Consider the following 19,956-nt stretch of genomic DNA (forward strand, 5'->3'; position numbering starts at 1 on the left):
ACATAAACAGGTCAGAATTATACACAAGGAGGAGATCAGAAATCACTCATCTGTGCTAGCATCAGCCAAGGCACAAAGAAAAGAACTCCAGTTACAGGTTTTTAAGTAGCAATAAAAGGCTGCTCAGATGCTGTACTTGTAACTAGTCTATTGCAGGTAGCAAAACACAGAAACTGAATTTAAGATTTTAGATGATTCTCACTCTGGATGCAGCAGCTTATTCTTTGCTCTCTTAAGTAAAAGAGGGAATAAGAGGAATAAAAACTGGGATTTACATGCATTTCTACAAGATCCAGACAATCATAATTTGTGGTAACACAAGACACTTAAATGCAATTGGCATCAAAGCTAAGTTTGAATTTATTATAGGGTCTTCTCCTTGGTTTCCAAACAGTTTAGCAAGATCAATTTCCTAAATGTAAATACCATGAAGTAAGTGACCTGGATTGAAAAAAGGAAAAATCTTTGGGGGCTAAAACACACAGAACTTATGATTACATTAAACCCAAATGATGACAATTAGCTAAGCTCACCATGTTACTTTCCCATTTGCTGCAGCTAGCAGCTTATGCAGTCCCCAGCACAAAGTACATTCAGTCCCTAGAAGTGATGAGAATTGCTGCTCTTCCTCGGAGTCATGAAATGCCAACACACTGTGAGCCAAGGAATCTTACCCAGTGTTTGTGTTATGCAACTGCAAAAGCAAACAGTGTCACAGCTCCTGCAGGAATTATGTCCCAAGCAGAGCACACAAACCTGGCTCTGGATGTCTCATGTGGCCTTTGAGACACACTCCGGACACCACTGCTGGACAGTACTGACACCCTGAGTAAAGTCTGTGTTATCCTCTAGTTTGGGGTGGTTTTCCCAACTAGCAGCAGTCCTCAGAAACCTCATGTGCCACTGCAGTGATGAGCAGGGAAACAGAGTCAGATGAACAGGTCACTCAGGTGAGCTGAGATGGCCAAGAGCTTCCCAAAGCTGCACAGCTGAACGTTCCTGACCCTGCTGTGCAGTCCCTGCCCACGCCTGGAGCAGATGGAATTGGCCAACTTGCCTCCTCCCAGCCCAAGCTTGCCCCTCTGTCAAGTCCTCACAATGTGAGCATTATCTTGAATAAGTGGGCTGAAATAGCTGAAACTGGAGGTTTCAACCCACCTCATAAATCCAATCCTCAGAAAAAAGGAGCAATTCAAACAGCAAATCCAACCTAACAATGTCTAAATCAACAGTGTCAAGTGTACCTATAGTTTCCATTACAAAATCAGTAAATGACATTTGAAATGGAGCCACAAGGAGAGCTCCTGCCTTATCCTGGTTGTCCCCTAAGAAAGCTGCTTTAGCACAAGTGCTGCCCTCAAATCAGTCTGGATGCTGCTGTTACTGCTGCAAACAACTAGAAGTTTTAGGTTATGAAACACAGATCCAACAATGGCTCTTTGCCTTGGATGAATGCTGTGATGGAGACAAACTGAGGCAGTGTTGCTATATACAATATCCCTGCTTGGAGTCAGAGGGAAAACAGACTCCTCTGGAGACACATTGCATTTACAGGTGTGCAAGTAACAGCTTCTCCAGTCTCTTGACACTTCACATACACATCAAAGCATCTGCAGTCAAAGTAACTTCAAGGGCATCATGAAGTTAATATTTAAAAAGGGACAGACGGCAGTTTTTTCAGACTATTCTAGGAGAGACACAGCAATAATATCATCATCATTATCATTACAGAAAACACAGTGTGACAGAGACAGGAGAAGGGAAACAGCAAAGGAGTCAGCACAGCCTGGTGAGGAGAGCTGTTAGTGCACTGCAGAGCCTTGCAGCACCAAGCACAGCCCACTGTGTGAAGACAAATCTGCTTCAATGAAGTCATAACTAATGACTTCCATTTCTTTGCTGAAGCTTTTTAAAACTATTCCTAGTTAAGAATTTAATTTTGTGAAAAATCTGGTCCCCTTGATCTAGTCAAAGTGTTCACTTCCAATTCCATCACTTATCATCCTGGGACTTCAGCTGTGCTTGTGCAGAAGCCAAACAACAATACAATCCCTGCACAATTTGGCTCTTCCTGGTAGGCCAAGGACACTTTTCAGCAGACTTGACCTGACATTAAATCATAATGTGAGCATCTCCAAAACACTGTTCATCAACTGGAATGTGGATTTTGGAACAGGACATTCTTTCACCTTGCAACACATAACTCCAGTGATCATGGCTACCTGAAGATGAAGTACATTGCAATTAGACCAGCAGGAATGAAATTATTTGCATGTGCAACTCCATGAAAGCTGCTGGAAACAAATAATCCTAGCCATTATGCTAGGAAAAAAAAAAAACCAAAAACAAAACCCAAACAGTAACAGGCAAAGAAATGCAGGTCTTTAGATCAACAGTGATACTGAAGAAAGGTACAAGGGTGCTGTAACATCATTGCCACAACTTGGCTGGTAGCTGAATACAATCATCTCACAAGCTTTCCTTGGTTACCACCTCCTGCATCTCTTTCTACTTGCCTGCATTCCAAAGTCAATGCCTGCCACTAATCTACCAGGACATCTTTCACAACACTGAGACACTGTGTGATGCAAGAGAGCTATTTTTAGTTTTCCTCAGAAGCCTCACTTGCACCCCTTAGAAGGCTGCTCACCAGCAGCTCCAGAGAAACACAGCTCACCCTTCCAGTGCAGTTGCCAAGGCACGTGCAGAAGTTTAGCCTTGAAGATTCTCTGTCAGACTCATCTAAACCTACAGGTGCTCCTCCACTAGTAGGGGTCCTCCAGGCCTCTGCCCCTTTCTAATATGCTTTTACTCACATTTGTATTAAAAAACATGGGATGGAGGCAGGAAGCATGGGGGAAGATGTTCCTTTCCTTAGGGAGCTACTGAGGCAATTTAGGGGAGAAAGGAAGACACAGAGCTGTGAAACAGTGCCAGAAGGCCCTCTAAAACTGCAACAAAAATTAAAAAGCAGCCAGGCAGGCTTTGGAGAACACATTTGAGACCTGGGCACTCAAGTCATCTTACTTGCAACACAAGCCATCCCTGCAAAGATGATGTGGGTGGAGTTAAGGGCACATCTTCATTACCTGATCCTTCGGACCTATTTGAGTTTCAAATTCAGGTTCTAGTTTTCATTCCTGTAAAATTGTTGCATTTTAATTTGCACTGGTCTTAGTTGATGTGAGCTGATCTGCCTGCAGAGCTCCATCCAGCCCAGTGTCCACACAGACTGCCTGCACACATTCCTGCTCTCCAAGCAGGATCTTTCTTCTCTTCCCAACATTCCTGCAAGCAGCAGTTCCACTCGTTTCTCAGCCTGGCTGTCTCAGGAACAGCCACCCATTGAGATGTCACTCCTGCTGGGACATTCACACAGGGAAAGTGTCTTCCCAAAGCAATTATCTCTCACCTCCACTGCTGCTACAAAAGGATACAAGTTACTCTTCCTGATACACAAGTTTGTTAGAAGGAACAGAAATAAATTAACTTTTCCGGTGCTGATGTAATATAAGCAAAAGAAAGTGTAGCAGTGAAGCTGTCCTAACCTTCACAAACAATAAAGAAAATCTCATACACCTTATTTTTCCTTTTATCACTTCCAAAGGCAGAGATTCTCACACTTAAAACCTGATATTTCTACAATATTAGGTCTTACTCCTATTGCTCAAGGCTTATAAATGACACAACTTGTTCCTGTAAGAGCCTGATTACAGCTTGCCTTACATCCAGTTTAGCTTTGCAGGTCAACATTTTGTGCAAGTTTTATTATTTGAGGACAAGAGGACAAGAATTATAAAGAGTGCATTACCAGCAGTACTGCAGGTTTCTACCTTTTCTTCGCTGCTGGTAGAATACTGTAACAAATTATCAACAACAATTTTCTGGAGAAATCACAGAAATCAAAACAGAAATCACATAGGCCAGACTATCCTTTCCTATGAACGTTTTTAATTTCCAAGTTTTGTTACATGTGTAGACCCAACCACCAGATGAAACTGAAAGGTTTTACACTTTACTATAATGTGCTGGAAAAACCCAACATTCTCCAACAATGTCCCTAGCATAAGAACCCGGACTTCTCAACCCTTTTTGCCAACACTGTCCACCAAATGGGAAATCATGAGCTAGGAAAAGTCTAAGAGTTGCTCATGTTCTTTGTATCTTAGGACCCTACACGGAATCAGAAACAGCTGGGAGTGTCCAAAGACTTCACTAAACAAAAATTTCTATTTAGAAAAAAAAAAAAAGTATTACATTCTAAGTCAAAAGAATTATTTTTTACTTAACCCATTAAAACTTATTTCACATATGTCTTAAAAAATTCAGTAAGTTTTAAATTTTAGTGTTAAATTACAATGTGTTCTCTTGTCTGTTCTTCACAGAAGCATTTTTAAGACATTATCAGGCCTTCTGGGGCTTAAAAATGGGACAGATTTCCCACTGTTTTGAGCCCCAGGGCATAACTTTTATCTTTTTAACCTTTACTTCCCAGCAACATTTTCTAATGTCAGAAAGACCCTTCAATTCTCTACCTTTCAGAAAGCAAATTCCCCCAGCCATGCCACAGATCACAAGACTTACACCAAATGAATAATGTTTGTTTTCCAAACAAGGAAGAAATCAAGTGAAAAGTTAAGGCTTTTCAAGATGCCCCCTCCCAACAAGTCTTCATGGCCAGGACATGCTCAATGCTTAAAATTCAGATCAAGCACACAGTGCAGACTAGGAGAGTTAAATAGGAGCAAAATTCATCTACAGGGTATTTTTGTGTAGTTCAGAAATGCTGAAGTTGTGAGACACACAACTACAGAGTTACAAACAACAGCTGCAGACAACAGGTAAAGGATGAAACAAGACAAACCTTATACCAGTGTGTCAAAAGCCTAAAACAAGACACAGATTCAGTATTTTGTAAAGATTTTGACTCCATGTCTCTCAGTCTTTATTCATTCACATGCAGCTGCATAAAACTAAAAGATTACTTTAAATAATTTGTATCTATATGGCACAGACAGTGAAAAATAACCTGCCCCAACTGAATTAAGATAATAAACACAGAAACTTAAACCCCAGTATTTTGCTAGCAGCCTTAATTCACAACATACCTGACTTATAATTCAAACAAAGTAAAAAAGGACAATGGAAAGTGTTAGTATTAATATCTGTATAAGAGCTAACATTCAGACCAAGGGCCAAATTACACCACTCTGACTTGCTAAAGCAAATTTAGCATTTCTCCAAAAGTAGCATTTGAATTTAAGTTCTAAGCAATAAAATAATCCCAAGTAAAATATTCTGATAGCTACTGATGTAATTATATACCACATATATATATTCAAAAATAACTTTGTTCTGATGATTGCTCCATTCAAACTTCCAGAGTATAGGTTTAACATCCTACTGCAGAAGTTCAAAACACTAAAGATGTGTGCTACACAAGTCATTAAAATACAAGAACCCCAGGGCTATGATCATGAAACCACTTTCATTTGCCACATGACTAAAGTAAGCCAACATGATCAAGTTACTCAGCCCAGCACTGCAGTTGTTCAAGTACTTTATGGCCACTGCTAGCTCAGAAAGAGGTGGCTGGATTGTAATGAATGCCAGGTAAGCCCTGAAATGACTTTTTCCTCTTGGCAGCGTTTTTAGCATTAGTGTCTTTACTCACCTGCTATGCCAGCTACTCACAAAGGTACTAAAATTATTTTTAAAAGAACTGCTAAGAGAAGTCAAATACCCAGTATTTGCAGCAAGCTGATTTTGTAGCAGCCTTGTTATCCAGCTGCTGGAAAGGAGGAATTGAAAAGATTATCATGCTATCATAGCCACATAGCCTACCTTTTAAATGGTTTAATCCTGATGGGTATTGCTGGCTTTCTGCTCATCTGGATACACTGACCTTATGTGAGAGTCTGGAATACTTGTATTGGTATTTGGTGGCACATTTTCATATAGTGTGATGTAAGGAATTTAAAGTGCCACAAGTACATTAGGGGAAGCAGATGCTCAACAACACACACAAAATACAAGGAGATACATTTTAGCCAGATTCATTAGGTGTCACTTCATTTAATGTTAAAAGTTCAACTGTTTGGAGAAATGTCCACATAGTGATTTCCATGCTGCAACAATGTAGCATTGGTTCAAAAGAATAATAAAACTTGTGGTAATTAATGGATTTAATTGTTAATATGTAAATACCCACATAAATAATGGGTATAATCCCAATGGTTTCTGATAGAAGTTAGTTTGGTACAGAGGAGAAGTTTGGCAGTTATTTACTTACTGTTCTCTATGGTTGGATCATATGAATCAACAAACTGTCCTTCCACAAACTGGATCGTCAGTGAAGATTTTCCTGTAAAGCAAAGGAAAGAAAAATCTGGAATGAAACAAAATCATCTGGTTGTTATCTCTTCACTGCTTTCTAGTAGATACACCAATTTTCCATCTATCCAATATGAGCTCTGTGTGGTTCATCTAAACTATCTATACATGACAACTGACCTATTTTTAATTTAAGTGCCTATTTCTAGTAACTGGGTCTCCTGAACATATAAAAAGCAGTGCAAAAGCTACTCAGCATGTGTTCTGCTTTTGTTTTAACAGGGCATAATTTAAATGATTCCTCCAGTTTAACAGAAATCTAAAAGCAGCAGTGCACGATCCTCATAGAACTAAATTTAACAAACTGATATACTTGGAACGTTTTTCTGTCAAGAAGCAAGTAAAATTCAAAATAATTTTCAGTAACCACAGAGAAAACTTGGATCGAATTAGCCAAATTTGGTTTTACTAGGAGACTGGACAGATTCCCCATGACAAAAGGATGATCTCAAAATTCTTGAGACCAATATACTCTCCTATTAATCTTCCTATTGCCACACTACAACAGGCCAGTGGATGCTGTATTTTAAGCAGTGACTGAAGTGGCATAATTGGATTTTTCTTTAAAGCCATTTAACTGCTACTTTAGAAGACAACATTCCCCATTTCACTTAGAGAGTAATGCAAAGCACTGAACATCGTACCAGACTGAAAAAATGAGAACTCATTTAGTCTCAAAATATTTTATAAGATGGTGAATCACATACATTGACCATAAAAAGCACCTTTAAAGCTCTGCAACTGAAGGCTTCTCAAAGCATTACTGAAGCCTTAACACAATTTCCATTACAGCACATCATGTACATCTGGGAATCTCCTAGATCCTATTACATTATGTTTACTGGACAAATACCCTCTTACAGAGATTGCCAAGTGCATTAGGCTGCTTTTGGACACAAGCACATTCTTCATGCTCCTTTACACTCTTTTCATCATCAAGAAGCACAAACAAAATACAACCTCAAGTTAAAATTTTGACTCAAAACCACCCGACTCAGTGGAAACCTCTCAATGACCTCTTAAGTAAGCAACATTGTGGTGGAAATATACAATATCGTTGTTTAAAAGAATAAATTGCTTTGGGTAAAAAAACTGCCCACTTCCAGAACTCAGAAAATGTTCTTTCCTAAGCATTCCTTCAGGAGATATTAAAAAAACCTGTCATTTCATTCTCTTCCATGCTTACCCCTTTGCTGTCTCCTATCAATCATGACAGTTTATTCAAGAAACAATGCTAAAAAAATTTCCAGACAAACCCCACAAAGACCAACCATCACCAAAATTTTATCAAGTTGCTTTTTCTAACATCAAGTTCTTAAGATACATTTCCTGGTCTTCTTATCATGAAGGTGTCATGCTCACAATGCATGAGTTGACAGAGGACATTTCACTTTAAACTGTTGCTCCAGCAAGGCACACACACCCCACCCCCAAATCATCCCAATAAAGTCAGATTAAGGATTGAAACTGTGCCTCCCAGGAACTTTCTGAAACTGTGTATTTTGGACATCATTTAGAAAGTGAGCAAACTTCCAAGCTATTTCTCCTTTAGCTATAAACTTATGAAGTTGCTACCCAGAGTTCATGCTCCCAGATTCTTTGCCAATACCAGCACATTAAGCACTCCATTTAAAAAAAAGGTTAACTACCCCTATATTAGGCTGTTAGATCTTCAAGGTAAGAGAGCTAAATTCAGTAAAGATTATAACTGAACTTTTTTCCTCCTAAGAAGGATTCTGAACTAACTGAAAGACTTGACTGCTGCCGTCTGTCTGTGCTAAGCCTGGAAACTGAATAGCAGAAAGAAGTCAGAGCCAACAGAAAATGCTGCATTTCACACCCAGCTGTATTAATTACTGCTTTCCTCCTAACAGTGACAGAAGAGGAAACAGATAAAACCAGTGTTCCAACACTCTCCTCCGAAATTCCTCCAAGCTTTATAACAAGCTTTCCAGTAATGATGTGTTCATGATCACAAGGCACAGGGAAACTCTCCAATCTGGGATTCAGCACCTACCCCCTCGGGGAAGTGCAGGCAACTGTATCCCACCGAACCAAGGCTTCCATGGACACAGAAATCTAAACCATGAGTCATTAACACCCCGTGTCTCAGCCCATGAGCAAGCAGCAGGCAGAACCCTGTGACCAACAGCTTGGCTTGAACTTTGTCCCACAGGTTTTATTCCAGGTCTTTGACCTATGCTCATGGACAGAGGGGAAAATCAAGTTGACAATTTAGCTCCTATCTGCTCTTGCCCCAGAGATCAGGCAAGGCTTTCAGCAAGGATTGCAACACAAACACAACGTCCTGAGGCCAAGGGACCCTGCCAATTGCCAACTCCATCTGGGGGCACTGCAGGGAACACAGGGCTGTCTGCATGTGCAGGCACCACAGGCACACTTCAGCCTCAGCAGCACCAGGGAGTCTGACACCAGCAGCAGAGGCTTGATTAGCTGATTTCTCAAGGGTGCACACCTCAAAGAGGCTCAGCTCTAACATATTCTCCTTTGGAATGCTGCCACACATTTTTGCAGTTTGCTAAGCTTCTCCTTGTAGCATCCTCCATGCTGGTCAATTCAAGATATCCACTGTATTTGAGTTTTAGGAAAATAAACATCCACTGAGACCAAAAGGAGAAGTGATATGAGCTGAAGTAAGGCTGGAAGTGGGTGCAGAGCCTTGCTACAGTAACTCCAAGCACCAGGTACTTCATGGCAGAGTTGTAAGCAAAATCCTCCAAGTTTACTGACTCTCCCTGAAGGAACAGCACAGAAGGGAAGGGCTGCAAGAAATGGGTTTCATGAGAGTTTAGAATATGAATCCCAGGTAACTGAAAACTCAGCTCAAGTTGTCCAGAAGTACCCAAAGTGTATTTGCATACACAATTCATTATTTATAGTATTATGTGAGAGTGGTAAAGAAAAGAGTTTTCCACTGTCAAAACAGAAAAGGAGCAGATTTTCAGACAGAAAGGCAGTTCAAAAACTAAAGCTGTCGTGTTTCTGTACATACACTAGACCACTTGCACCATAGAGAGGAACATCCCATAAACACTCTGACTAGTGCCATCACAGCACATCAGTTTCAAATGCCACTGCAATTGTCAAGGCAAAACAATTGCCAAATTGTGTTTTACTCATCCTTTTACTACTTGGACAAGAGCTTCGGTATTTATAATCTAGCCTTAAAATTCAAGTTTTACAACACCAGGCAGTTTACCAAGCAGATGAGTAACAGAGCCTGGGTGGCTCAGGACAGCTGGCCTCCCCAAAGAGGTCATGCCCCTCTGCTGTGCACCACCACCTGCCTGCTGTCCCCATCTCACACCCTGCCCTCCTTGCAACAGACACAGGGAAAGCCCAGATTAAACTCTCATGGGCAGCCAAACTTCTCCCCAACCCCAGGAGACAAAAATGATGCAAGAAGGCAGCGAGTAAGTCAAACAACAGCTCCACAAGCAGGGCATTGTGCAAGCAGGGCTGCACAGCTGCCCACGGGCAGCACAGAGCAGCTTATCTCAACAGGAAGGGTTTCTCAACCCTTGCAACTGCCCACACAAGCCATCAGTAAACAGTTTGTCCTGCTCAAGAACAACAGCTACTGAAGAGCTGCAGCTCTGTTGGCAGTGTAGATGCAGTTTCTTTAACCCATCTTTTGCTATAAAAATGCATGGTTATGTGGTTTGCATAATCATTCAATATGCAACAGCTGCCAGCATCTCATCTACTCCTACCACAAGCACAGCACCTGACCCAAGCGAGTCTCTAGACCAGCTTAGTAGCTAGACTTACCTAGTCAGTCTCCTTAGGTCTGCCCAGTCTTGCCTACAGAACAAACCACTTTAGGCTTTGCCACAAAAAGCACTCAACAAATTTCATAATGAAATGTTGTCAGTCACATCAAATCAGGTAAATCTGGCTGCACACTCAACTTACTACACTGCACAGAGATGAAGTTTTCATACCAAATGATACACTTGATTTAACTGGAATGTTGGGATCTTTATCTTCTTTAATTCACAATACCAAGATGCACAAAATGGAGACACTGGCATTTCCATAGTGCAGATTATCCATTCTCAGAGCACAGAGTGGGACTGAACGACTTCCTGGAGCCAATGGAGGTTGACTGGGTAGCAAAGAGGATTACAGCATCCCTCTCTGACAAAGATCCTCTCACAAGATTGCAGACTATCTCAGAACCCATCACTAGCTCATCATTCATCTCAGGCCACATCGTTAGCAACTTTCTATAGTTAATTAAGATACCCCCCCAGGTACTAATTATGGCTGTGTAGTTCCTGTTTTGCTGATCATTGCTTTGTACTTGGTGAATTAGTCTAATGGCTATAAAAATGATACATCTGGGTCAATAAAGAATTCTGTTTCTAAATCTCTGGAGACAGAAATACAATGAGTATTTTGTGTTTTACTCAGATGCAACTTAATTCTACTATTAGACTTTTAATCATGAGGAATTAAATAAACATCTACATTGAGCTGTTTTATACATTTTTATAGTGATTTCCTCGTGATGTCAGCATTACAGTAACAGGATTAGAAAAATATTTTCTGATGCTTAGAGACAAAATTCTTCCTCAATTCCTGCACTTGCTCATGATACTCATGCTTGATTTTCAACACAGAGTGGTGGCACTCCTCTCTCAATGTGCTCTCTGAGCTTTCTGGAGGACAGACTAAAGGTTGGAGTTCTGAAGGAGTGAAAGTTGCAGGACCTCAATGACACATCTTTTGGTAATGTGATAAGGAGCTTCAAACACTGCAGAACCCTTTATGACAAACCAAAGAGCAGATCAGCTTTTCAGGATAACCAAAGTTCTTCTTTAACTTCTTTGCCACTCTGTCTCATTGCTACAACTGTTCCCTGCCTTCTCCTGTTCTATTTTTTTTTTAATTAGCATATAAGGAAATATATTTGAAGTCTAAGGCAAGGTTTTGTAGCAAGAACTACTTCTGCTGCAAAGGAGGAGTTTCACATGATGGTCTGTAACACCCAAGAGCATGAGCCTGCTGGGAGATGCTTGTTTCCCTTCCATCTGCATTGCACAATCTTCTTGAGGTTTATCAAAGGTATTCCTCTGCAGGCCAGAGGAAATCTGAGAGCAGTCATTTAGAAACAAAGCCACATGGCTTCCTTTATTTTCTTCAGATTTCAAAGCAATTGGTCACACTCACAGGAGTACTTGCAGGCCTTTGCTAGGTCAGCAGCAATGAGCCTTCTGAACACAAGCCAGGAGTCCTAATGCTATCTAGATCATATTTCCTGTAAAGAAAGCAAGAAGAGAGCAAGAAGAGGGCTTTATTCCCTGATATTTAGCAGCAGGCGTGTTCCATCCTACAGCAGTGCTCATCCCTCAATGCTCACTTAAACTGTGTTGCAATGTATCACATGTCCAAGCAAGCATGTAGAGAAAAATTCCATTGCATTCCTGCAACAGCTTACACTTCCAGGCAGTCCATTTTGTCTCCAATAAAGTCAGTAACTACAGCAAAGAACTGTCAAAAGAAATCTTTTAGTTATTTTAGCACACAGTCCAGTTACCTCTGCTTGTTATCCTTGCTGGCAGGAAAGCACCAGGCTGCAGCTTTCCCCCTGTTTCCCTTTTAATAAGTTACATGAATTTTAATTCCATGTGTTTACTGTCAGTTGTCAAAGATGGGAAAAGGTGTTACAAAGCTTCCAAAAAAAAAAAAAACCAAAACAACAACCTCTGTGGCATATACCTCACCAGGCCATGGAATGCATGCATACCTGGCTGCATCAAAGATGCTTTAAACAGGTCAGGGGAGCTGCATCCTGGTGTTCCTTAACTGCAAAGGAAATTCAGACATTCCTACCCCAGACAGTCAACCTGTATTTCTCAGATAAATACCATCCTCTGTATTCTCTTCAGACTTCCTGCAGAAACTGTGCATCCCTGCAGCACCTTCCCACAGCACAAGGCTTAAAATATTTCAGGTGGCAGCAGAAATTCAATGGCATTGGTAGGTGGGCGGTGAGCAACTGCTTTGTGCATCACTTGTATATTTCTTTACCATTACTATCATTTACCTTTCCTTTTCTGTCCTATTAAACTGTCTTTATGCCAATTCCATTTTATCTTTTTCCCCAACTGTGTCCCCATTCCCACTGTGGGAGATGAATGAATGGCTGTGTGGTGTTCATCTGCCCAATGGGTTAAACCCTAACAACTCCTAAAGGGAAGTTTATTAAGCTTAAAGATCAAAACATTGCAGTTTATGACACACCTAAAGGTAAAGAGCCTGAAATTTGTACTGACTTCCTCTCCAAAGGGACAAAATTCAACTTCTACTGCTGGGTAAAATCCAAGTCCTTTCTCCCTATACACACACTTCAAGCAGCTCATTGGGTGTTTGAATAAACTTGACCTTTCCTTGGATCATTGGGTATGTACAACATGAAATGAAATGTCTTTGAAAGATCCTTTCAGGAACTGCCATTGTTTCATCATTAAATCATTTTTAAATGCTATGTCATGAGAAATAACACATCTCTCTTGCTTTAATGCATTCCATGCATTCACCTTTTCTATCTTCAAAGTTTTAGTTTCCACACAAGGGATCAAACTCTCAAATTCCAGTCACTTCCTTTTTGCAGCTAAAGATTTCTGGGATGTACAACCTAAACTGCCATTCTTTCTTCAAGGGGATCCTTCCAGCTGCAGTCACAGCATCAGCTCTCCACCCTCTGCACAGACATGGCCTGTTAAACTTTCAAGTTCCATGAGGAAACAGGATGAACTCTTCCTTCCACAAATCTCACTTGCATTTTCAGACCAGTAAGAGAGAAAGAGAAGCCTTACCAAGATGAAAGACCTCAGTTCCACTGACATGCAGGTCTTCCCTGAAAAGGACCTTGAGGACTGGAGCCATAGCATTCACTGCTGCCAACAGTGAATTCACAACAGCCACCACCAAGCAGAGGGCCAAGGCTCTGAAAACCTCACTAAACCTTTCCTGGCATCATTTAAAAACACAAGTCTAGGAACATGACCCTGAGCATACTGTAACACCAAAAGCAGCTGAAATGGGTGAAGAACAGACCATCTTGGCAGTACTACTAAGACTGACCAGAGGGCCTCAGGATCTTCCTGGAATTGCAAGAATAGTAAGAGATGTATTTCTCTTTTCCTTGGTGTAAGTTCCTGACAAAATCCTGACAGGAGAGTAATGGTAATATTCCCTCTCTTGGTAACACTATCCTATCAAATCATGTGATGCACATTCTGTAACTACTGCAAAGAAGTTTTAGCCTTACTCTGCAGGAAGTTCACAGAGCTCTCCACCAACTGCAGCAAAAGCTGGAAGATAAAACTTATTTGTGCCCCCAAGGGCAGGCTACTTGTACAACACATTATAATAATACATAAATCAAGCTGCATAATAACCACTAGAAGATCTTGGCAACAGCAGACAGAGTTACACACTCTGCAGCAGTGTGTAACTGCTAGGTGGTCAGTCAATGTTTCAGGCTCTTTGTGTCACCACTGATGGTCCAAGGTCTGACAAACCCAATGCCAGCAATGCACATGGCCAATAAACCCTGGCACTCATGGACAGCTGCTAGCAGCACCCAGCACCATTCACCTGCTACTCCTACACAGGGGAAGCCCCCAAGGCTGCATGAAGCATCAGGCACTGCAGTACCAACCCTGCAACACCAAAATCTCTTAGCACAGAACAGGGAAGGTCTTTGGGGATACTGACAAAGAGTTGTGTTGACTCCTTCTTTCTCCAGCAGAGCAAGACATGGTCAATTGTTGTCATCTTACTGCAGGGGCTCCATACTGTTGTCTCCTTATCACAAGAGTTCCACACCTTCTTGGTGTTTCTCGTGGGCAGTTCCTCAGAGCACTGAGTCCCTCTTCACAAAGCAGCCAGCTGACTCCAGCTCCCTTCTCAACCAGCCAACCCACTCTGTTATAGCATCTTCTTCTCATTGGGTACAGCTGTGGCCTGTTAAAGCCAGGCCTGTTCCTAATCTTTGATAATTGGTCCAGCTGCAGTCCTTAGGGGTAAGATTACTTTGTACATTGTCTTTATTTTCTTATATTTTATCCCCCTACAGTCAACTCCATCACATCTCTGTCCACAACTGGTAAACACTGAGAGTTTTGATTAATGTTCATATTGCTGAGCCTTGACTATTTCTCATGTGCTACCCCAGTGGATCTATACATGACCACACCAACATAAAACCCAGCATGTGCCTGAACTGTTCTTTCCTCTACACAGCTCTGTCCACACCACCAGGTTCTGATGGCTTTTTGTTGTTACTGTTGTCTCTTCTCCATTTCATCTCTAGATCTTCTCTGAATTAACTGCACAGGCACCTTCCATGTCACTTCTGCTGATCAGGGAAGCTCCTCCCCTCTATTTATCAGGGTTGAGGAAAGCCACAATCTGTTAAATGCCATCTTCACAGCCTTGCACTTCACCCAGCTGCAGTTAGTCATCAACCCCTCCCCACCAAGGCTGGCTGCAAGCCTCCTGCATCTCCACACTTACCATCCACCCAAGAGTAGCTGCTGAATGCAGAGGACAATCTGTCAGCAGTAAGGAAGGTTTAAAGCAATAATATACCAAAATCTCTGCCTGATACACATGGGTAAAACAGCAGGGCAAAAATAGGACTCCAGGGTAAGAATAACACCATGTAGAATACCAAAAGAATCATTAAAGCCCCCAATCTTGGGAAATGTTAAGGGAATTGAAGCCAAAGATCTGTCAGATATGACATGACATGGCTGATTTTGCCACAGGGCAGAGAAGATAGAATGGGTAACCCTTATTTGCTGTATCTTACTATCAAATTCTTGCCTGCCATGACAGCCAGCTGGCTTTCTTACCTTCCCAACCAGCACATATCCATCTGGTGGCTCAAGAGATGCTTCAAATTAAGAGGTTTTGGATAAGAGTCATACTTGCCTATTGTCAGTTTTTGTATTATGTAGTACTAAAAGATCACAATACAGAATTCTGACCTTTGCAGGGAAGAAGAAAAACACAGAACAAATCAAAAAATCCTCACCTCTGCCATCTCATTTCCACCCTCCCTCAACTCCCCTGAAAGTATCCCAGGAGGATAAATGAGGATGACACCTGCACCTTGACAATAAATTATTTTTCCATTTTTTCACAAGTCAAGCATCTTCCAGCCAGTCCTGCTCCAGCACCTGAGGAAGCCCTTGCAAACACAGGCTGGACACTTCACTTCCCAGTGCTCCTCTAGTACAACAACACACCTTAGACAAGCAGCTGAGTATTGAACCACAGCTGAAGACAACCTAAAGTCAGCTCAGGCTTCAGGAGACACAGCAGAACATTCTATTTGTCTGTCTGCACATCAACCCATCAGCTCTGCAAGTTTCACATTAGCTCCTCCTCTGTCCTATCACCACACTTGGGGATAAAAGTGATAAAAATGTGCAGATGTAGAAGGACAAGCAAAAAAAAGGCTGAGGTGCCCTAAGACTCCTATACACTCCGTATAAGTAACAAGATTTTGAAACATTCACACAACTTATTCTTCCTACCTTCACTGCTCAGAAAAACTTGCATTACCTTCCAGCTGAACCATTTTTATACTTAAGTTTAGCAACTTCAAAAGGTTTATGAAGAGTTTTAATGTTTTTTCTTAAAATATGAAGGTGGAAACAGCACAACCAACACCTTCCTTTCGAATTTATTTACCAGGGTCAAACCATACAAAAGAAGCAAACACCATTTCCAAGAAAGCAATGAAGAACAAGGTACTTGAGCACACTAAGAAACATAGTGCTTGTTTATATGCACATTTCAAAGCAGAAACTTCCAATTCTAATTAAAAAATGCTAATTTTGAAACAGATTTCAGAAGACCAAAAATTTGTTATTGATGGAATAACAAGCCTTGAAGCAAAATACACTTTACTGCATTAATGTCAAGTGCTTGATTGTTTTGACAGCTTGTAGGGCAGATTTAATGGAGTTTTCCTACATATTATGCATCCCAGCTCTTTTACATACAGCAAGAGTACCTTTAAAGGAGGTCATACATATTGAATGAAGTTTTGGCAATACAATCTGACAAGTTGTTGAAGCTAGACAGATGTATCCCACTAACTCTGGAGACAACGTTGTCAAGAGACACTTTCATATCCTAATTTTGTATTACACTTGCACATGTTTACATCCACACACTGAGGACCACTTATATATTCCATCTTTTTCCAAATTAAAATTAATTTAACTCCATACCCCACAGAACACAAATAACTAGGTTTGGCACACGCAATGTTCTGGTTCCTGTAATCTAAAATACCCAACAACACTGACAACCATCCCAGAAATACTGACTCCTCAATCTTTGAGATTTTAGTGTCATATTTAAAAACAGTGTCAAAAGAAAAATTCACTGTTTAAAGTATAATCAGGGAATTATGATTTCTGCAGCTGATACCCATTTAACATAGACTACAACTTTTCTGAACTAATCTTCCAAGTGTCACACAGTATCTTTCATTCCTTAAAAGCCCTTCAGAAATCATGCACTTAGTCTTATGCCTCATAACCTTTGGCCATTACCCACAAAACTGCTGTACATTTCCTCCTTTTGTTCTAGCCTCAAGCTCTCTAATTCACATAAGAAGTCCCATAAGAAATTCTAGCAGACTTCAATTTTACAGGAGCCCCCAAGGCTCAAGCCAGTCTTTTGCTTGTCTTAACTTCATCTTGTGGAATATTGTGCCTCATAATCCAAAAATCTTAATTTTCAGAACCTGTGGAAACCCAGGGCACAGGGAATATTTCTCTGTCTGCTCTGGGGTGCCCTGATCCCCAGGGAAGCACTGACTGTGACCCTCATTCATGGAGAAAGTTTCCCAGACTTCAAGATAGACCAGGATCCACAAAAGTGTGAAATAGATTATAGAGAGTAGTGTAGGTGTGTCACTTGGTGAGAAATTCAGGTTTTGGGAATTTAGTATGTTGTGGATGGAAGCAAGATGGAGGGCACAGGGTGTTGTCCTGAGTTTCTTCTTCATGCTTCTTCCTTCTTCTCCATGGGTTTGGGTGGCATTTTGTAATTGGGCAGAAAAGTCCACATTGCAGCTCTGTGGGATCAGTGATTGGGTTAAAAGGGAAATTAATCCAGGTGTCAGTTCTTAGTTGGATAGTTCAGCCTTAAAAGACCTTGGAACAAGAGATTGTTGGCAATTTTGTGCCTTCTAATGAAAAGCTCACAGTAATCAGACTGTTTTACTGATAAAAAATAATAAACACTTGAGTCCAAGCATGAACTCCTGTCTCAAGTGCCTTCAATCCAAACCCAGAAAAACCAAGGACTCCAACCACCACAAGAACCTGTGTAATCTGTTTGACCAATGCTTCATTCACCACTGTCTCATCCAGCATCCTTCATTTCTTAAAATGTACATGCCCAGCAATCAACATGTGTATGGTAAACTGAGGAAAAACCAGAGCATTTCAACAATGCAGCAGCTGTGATTCACCCCTAGGATCCAAGTGTTGATAAACACAACTGAAGGAGGAGTCAGCCAGGTTGAGGGGTCAACCAGTATTTGCAAGAAACAGATACTTTGAAAGGTATCCTACCAAAGACAGAAGACCAAGCTGAAAAGCAACACAGTTTAGATTTGTTTCCACTGGTTTTCCACCTAGGAAGGAAATCAGTGACTCTGAATGTCTTTCATTTTGTGGGACAGGTTGTAGCCTTTCATTTGTTGGACACGTTGTAGCCAAGTGGGAAGTCAGCCTCATCTCCCAAGACAGGACAGGACAAGAGAAAACAGTTGTGCCAGGAGGTTTAGATTAGATGATAGGAAAACTTTCTTCACATAAAGTGTTGTCAAGCATTGGAACAGGCTGTCCAGGGAACCAGGTGAGCCACCAGCCCTGGAGGCATTTAAAGGTTGTGTGGATATGGTTTAGTGGTGGACCTGGCAGTGCTGGGTTAAGGGGTGGATTCCATGTTCTTAGAGGTCTTTTCCTGAAGCTTTGGCTTTAATTCATTGCAACATCTTTACTAGCACGTGTTTCCAGAAAATTCCAGATTGTACCACTCCAGGCTCTGAATTTAAAGACTTCTGGAACAAGGTTTAGGTTTACCCCAGGTCAAACATTTTTTTCCACAATTCTGCATGAATTGATTAGATTTGACTACAGAAGGTTATTTAAACAAGAACCTTCAAGAACTTGATTTCCCCATGGCTCCCTAGCACACATCTCAGCACCTGCACAAGGCCACCTTTTTCCTTTAAGAGAATGAGTCCAGTTCAGAAGTTCCACTGCTGAAAGCTGACCAAAAGGCATCCATGCCTGTCTCAGGTGGTGGAGGAAAACACTTGCAGATGTGGTTCCATAACAAGTCTGACTGAAGGGAAATCTGCACAGTCACAAAGAGCCTACACCACCCTCCCCCAAAATCCTGTGCTCCTGACCCCATTCCCCCTGTCAGAGCTGCACTCACTGAGCTGACCAGTTGAAGGATACAAAAACTTTCCTTTCTGGTTGCTTTACTATTTAAATAAATCAATCCCCTCAGCTGGTGGACAGCCTTCCATTACACTCCTGGGTGGGAGTAGCAAGGTCCAACTTCCAGTCACAGTTTAGGATTAACCTGGGCCAAAAGGTGCCCCACCCTACAAAGTTCATTTGCATCTGCCTTCATTATGTGGCAATTAAAAAACAAAGTGGCTTGGATGTTTCTTGAGAAAAGCCCCACCTGCCTCAGTTTCCTTCCTGGTGACAAGTTCAATACAAGCAACTTTACCCCACAAAATGCCCAATTCAGCATCCACCGTACTTTGTATTTCTCCAAAAGGAAATGCAACCTATAATGGTCCATGTTAATATGCTTTTAGTAAACTTAATAATCTGAAATCTTATTAAAAGGTCTGCTAGGCAACATAAAACATGGATTTTGTCCACACTGCCCTTTTCTCCCATCCCACACACCCTCATTTAGAGGACAGCAGCCCTCAATGGACAGGAACCACAATGCAATGCCAATGTCCTGATCAGGATTGGAAGAGAGAATTTTTAAGGAACAACCATTGCCCAAACTCCAGAAGCAGATTTTGCTTTCTCACATTCTCAAATTCACAACAAATCTGCCATTCACTTCAAATACAAACCTTGGAAAACAAAAAAGGAACCTCTCAAATCCTTAAGGAGACCAATTCATGACTGGCAAGGGCCACTTCGTGTTTTTACACACCACGCTTCATGTCTGCAGCTTCTGATTTAGGAGAATTTGAGATGACACCAGCCAATTGACTCATGCAGCATTCGCAGAGCCTGAGTGCATTATGAACATCCCACAGAGAAGCTGTTTCGATTTTGGATGGAATACACAATTAAGTTGAGCAGTTTTTAAAGCACGCCCTTGGATGTCACCTTCAGGAGAGCTACAGGAAATTAATCATAATGGCATTTATCACTTTTTAGCCTGCTCTTCTAATCCCGGCTGCGTGGTCACGCCGAGTTTCCGCAGCAGCCTGTACCGCAGAGGTGGCTGCCT

The 19,956-nt window shown here is 41.4% G+C and overlaps 1 protein-coding gene across 2 annotated transcripts in view; it reads right to left on the bottom strand.

Moving 5' to 3' along the window:
• RHEB (Ras homolog, mTORC1 binding) overlaps window positions 1–19,956 on the bottom strand; it is a 39,675-nt gene that overhangs the window by 14,411 nt on the left and 5,308 nt on the right. For both annotated transcript variants that reach the window (XM_054654355.2, XM_077188939.1), the window contains exon 2: window positions 6,293–6,364. In XM_054654355.2, the coding sequence (XP_054510330.1) occupies window positions 6,293–6,364 (72 nt within the window). The remainder of the gene's footprint in view (window positions 1–6,292; window positions 6,365–19,956) is intronic.

Source organism: Agelaius phoeniceus, chromosome 1 (assembly GCF_051311805.1).
Source record: "Agelaius phoeniceus isolate bAgePho1 chromosome 1, bAgePho1.hap1, whole genome shotgun sequence".
NCBI lineage: Eukaryota > Metazoa > Chordata > Aves > Passeriformes > Icteridae > Agelaius > Agelaius phoeniceus.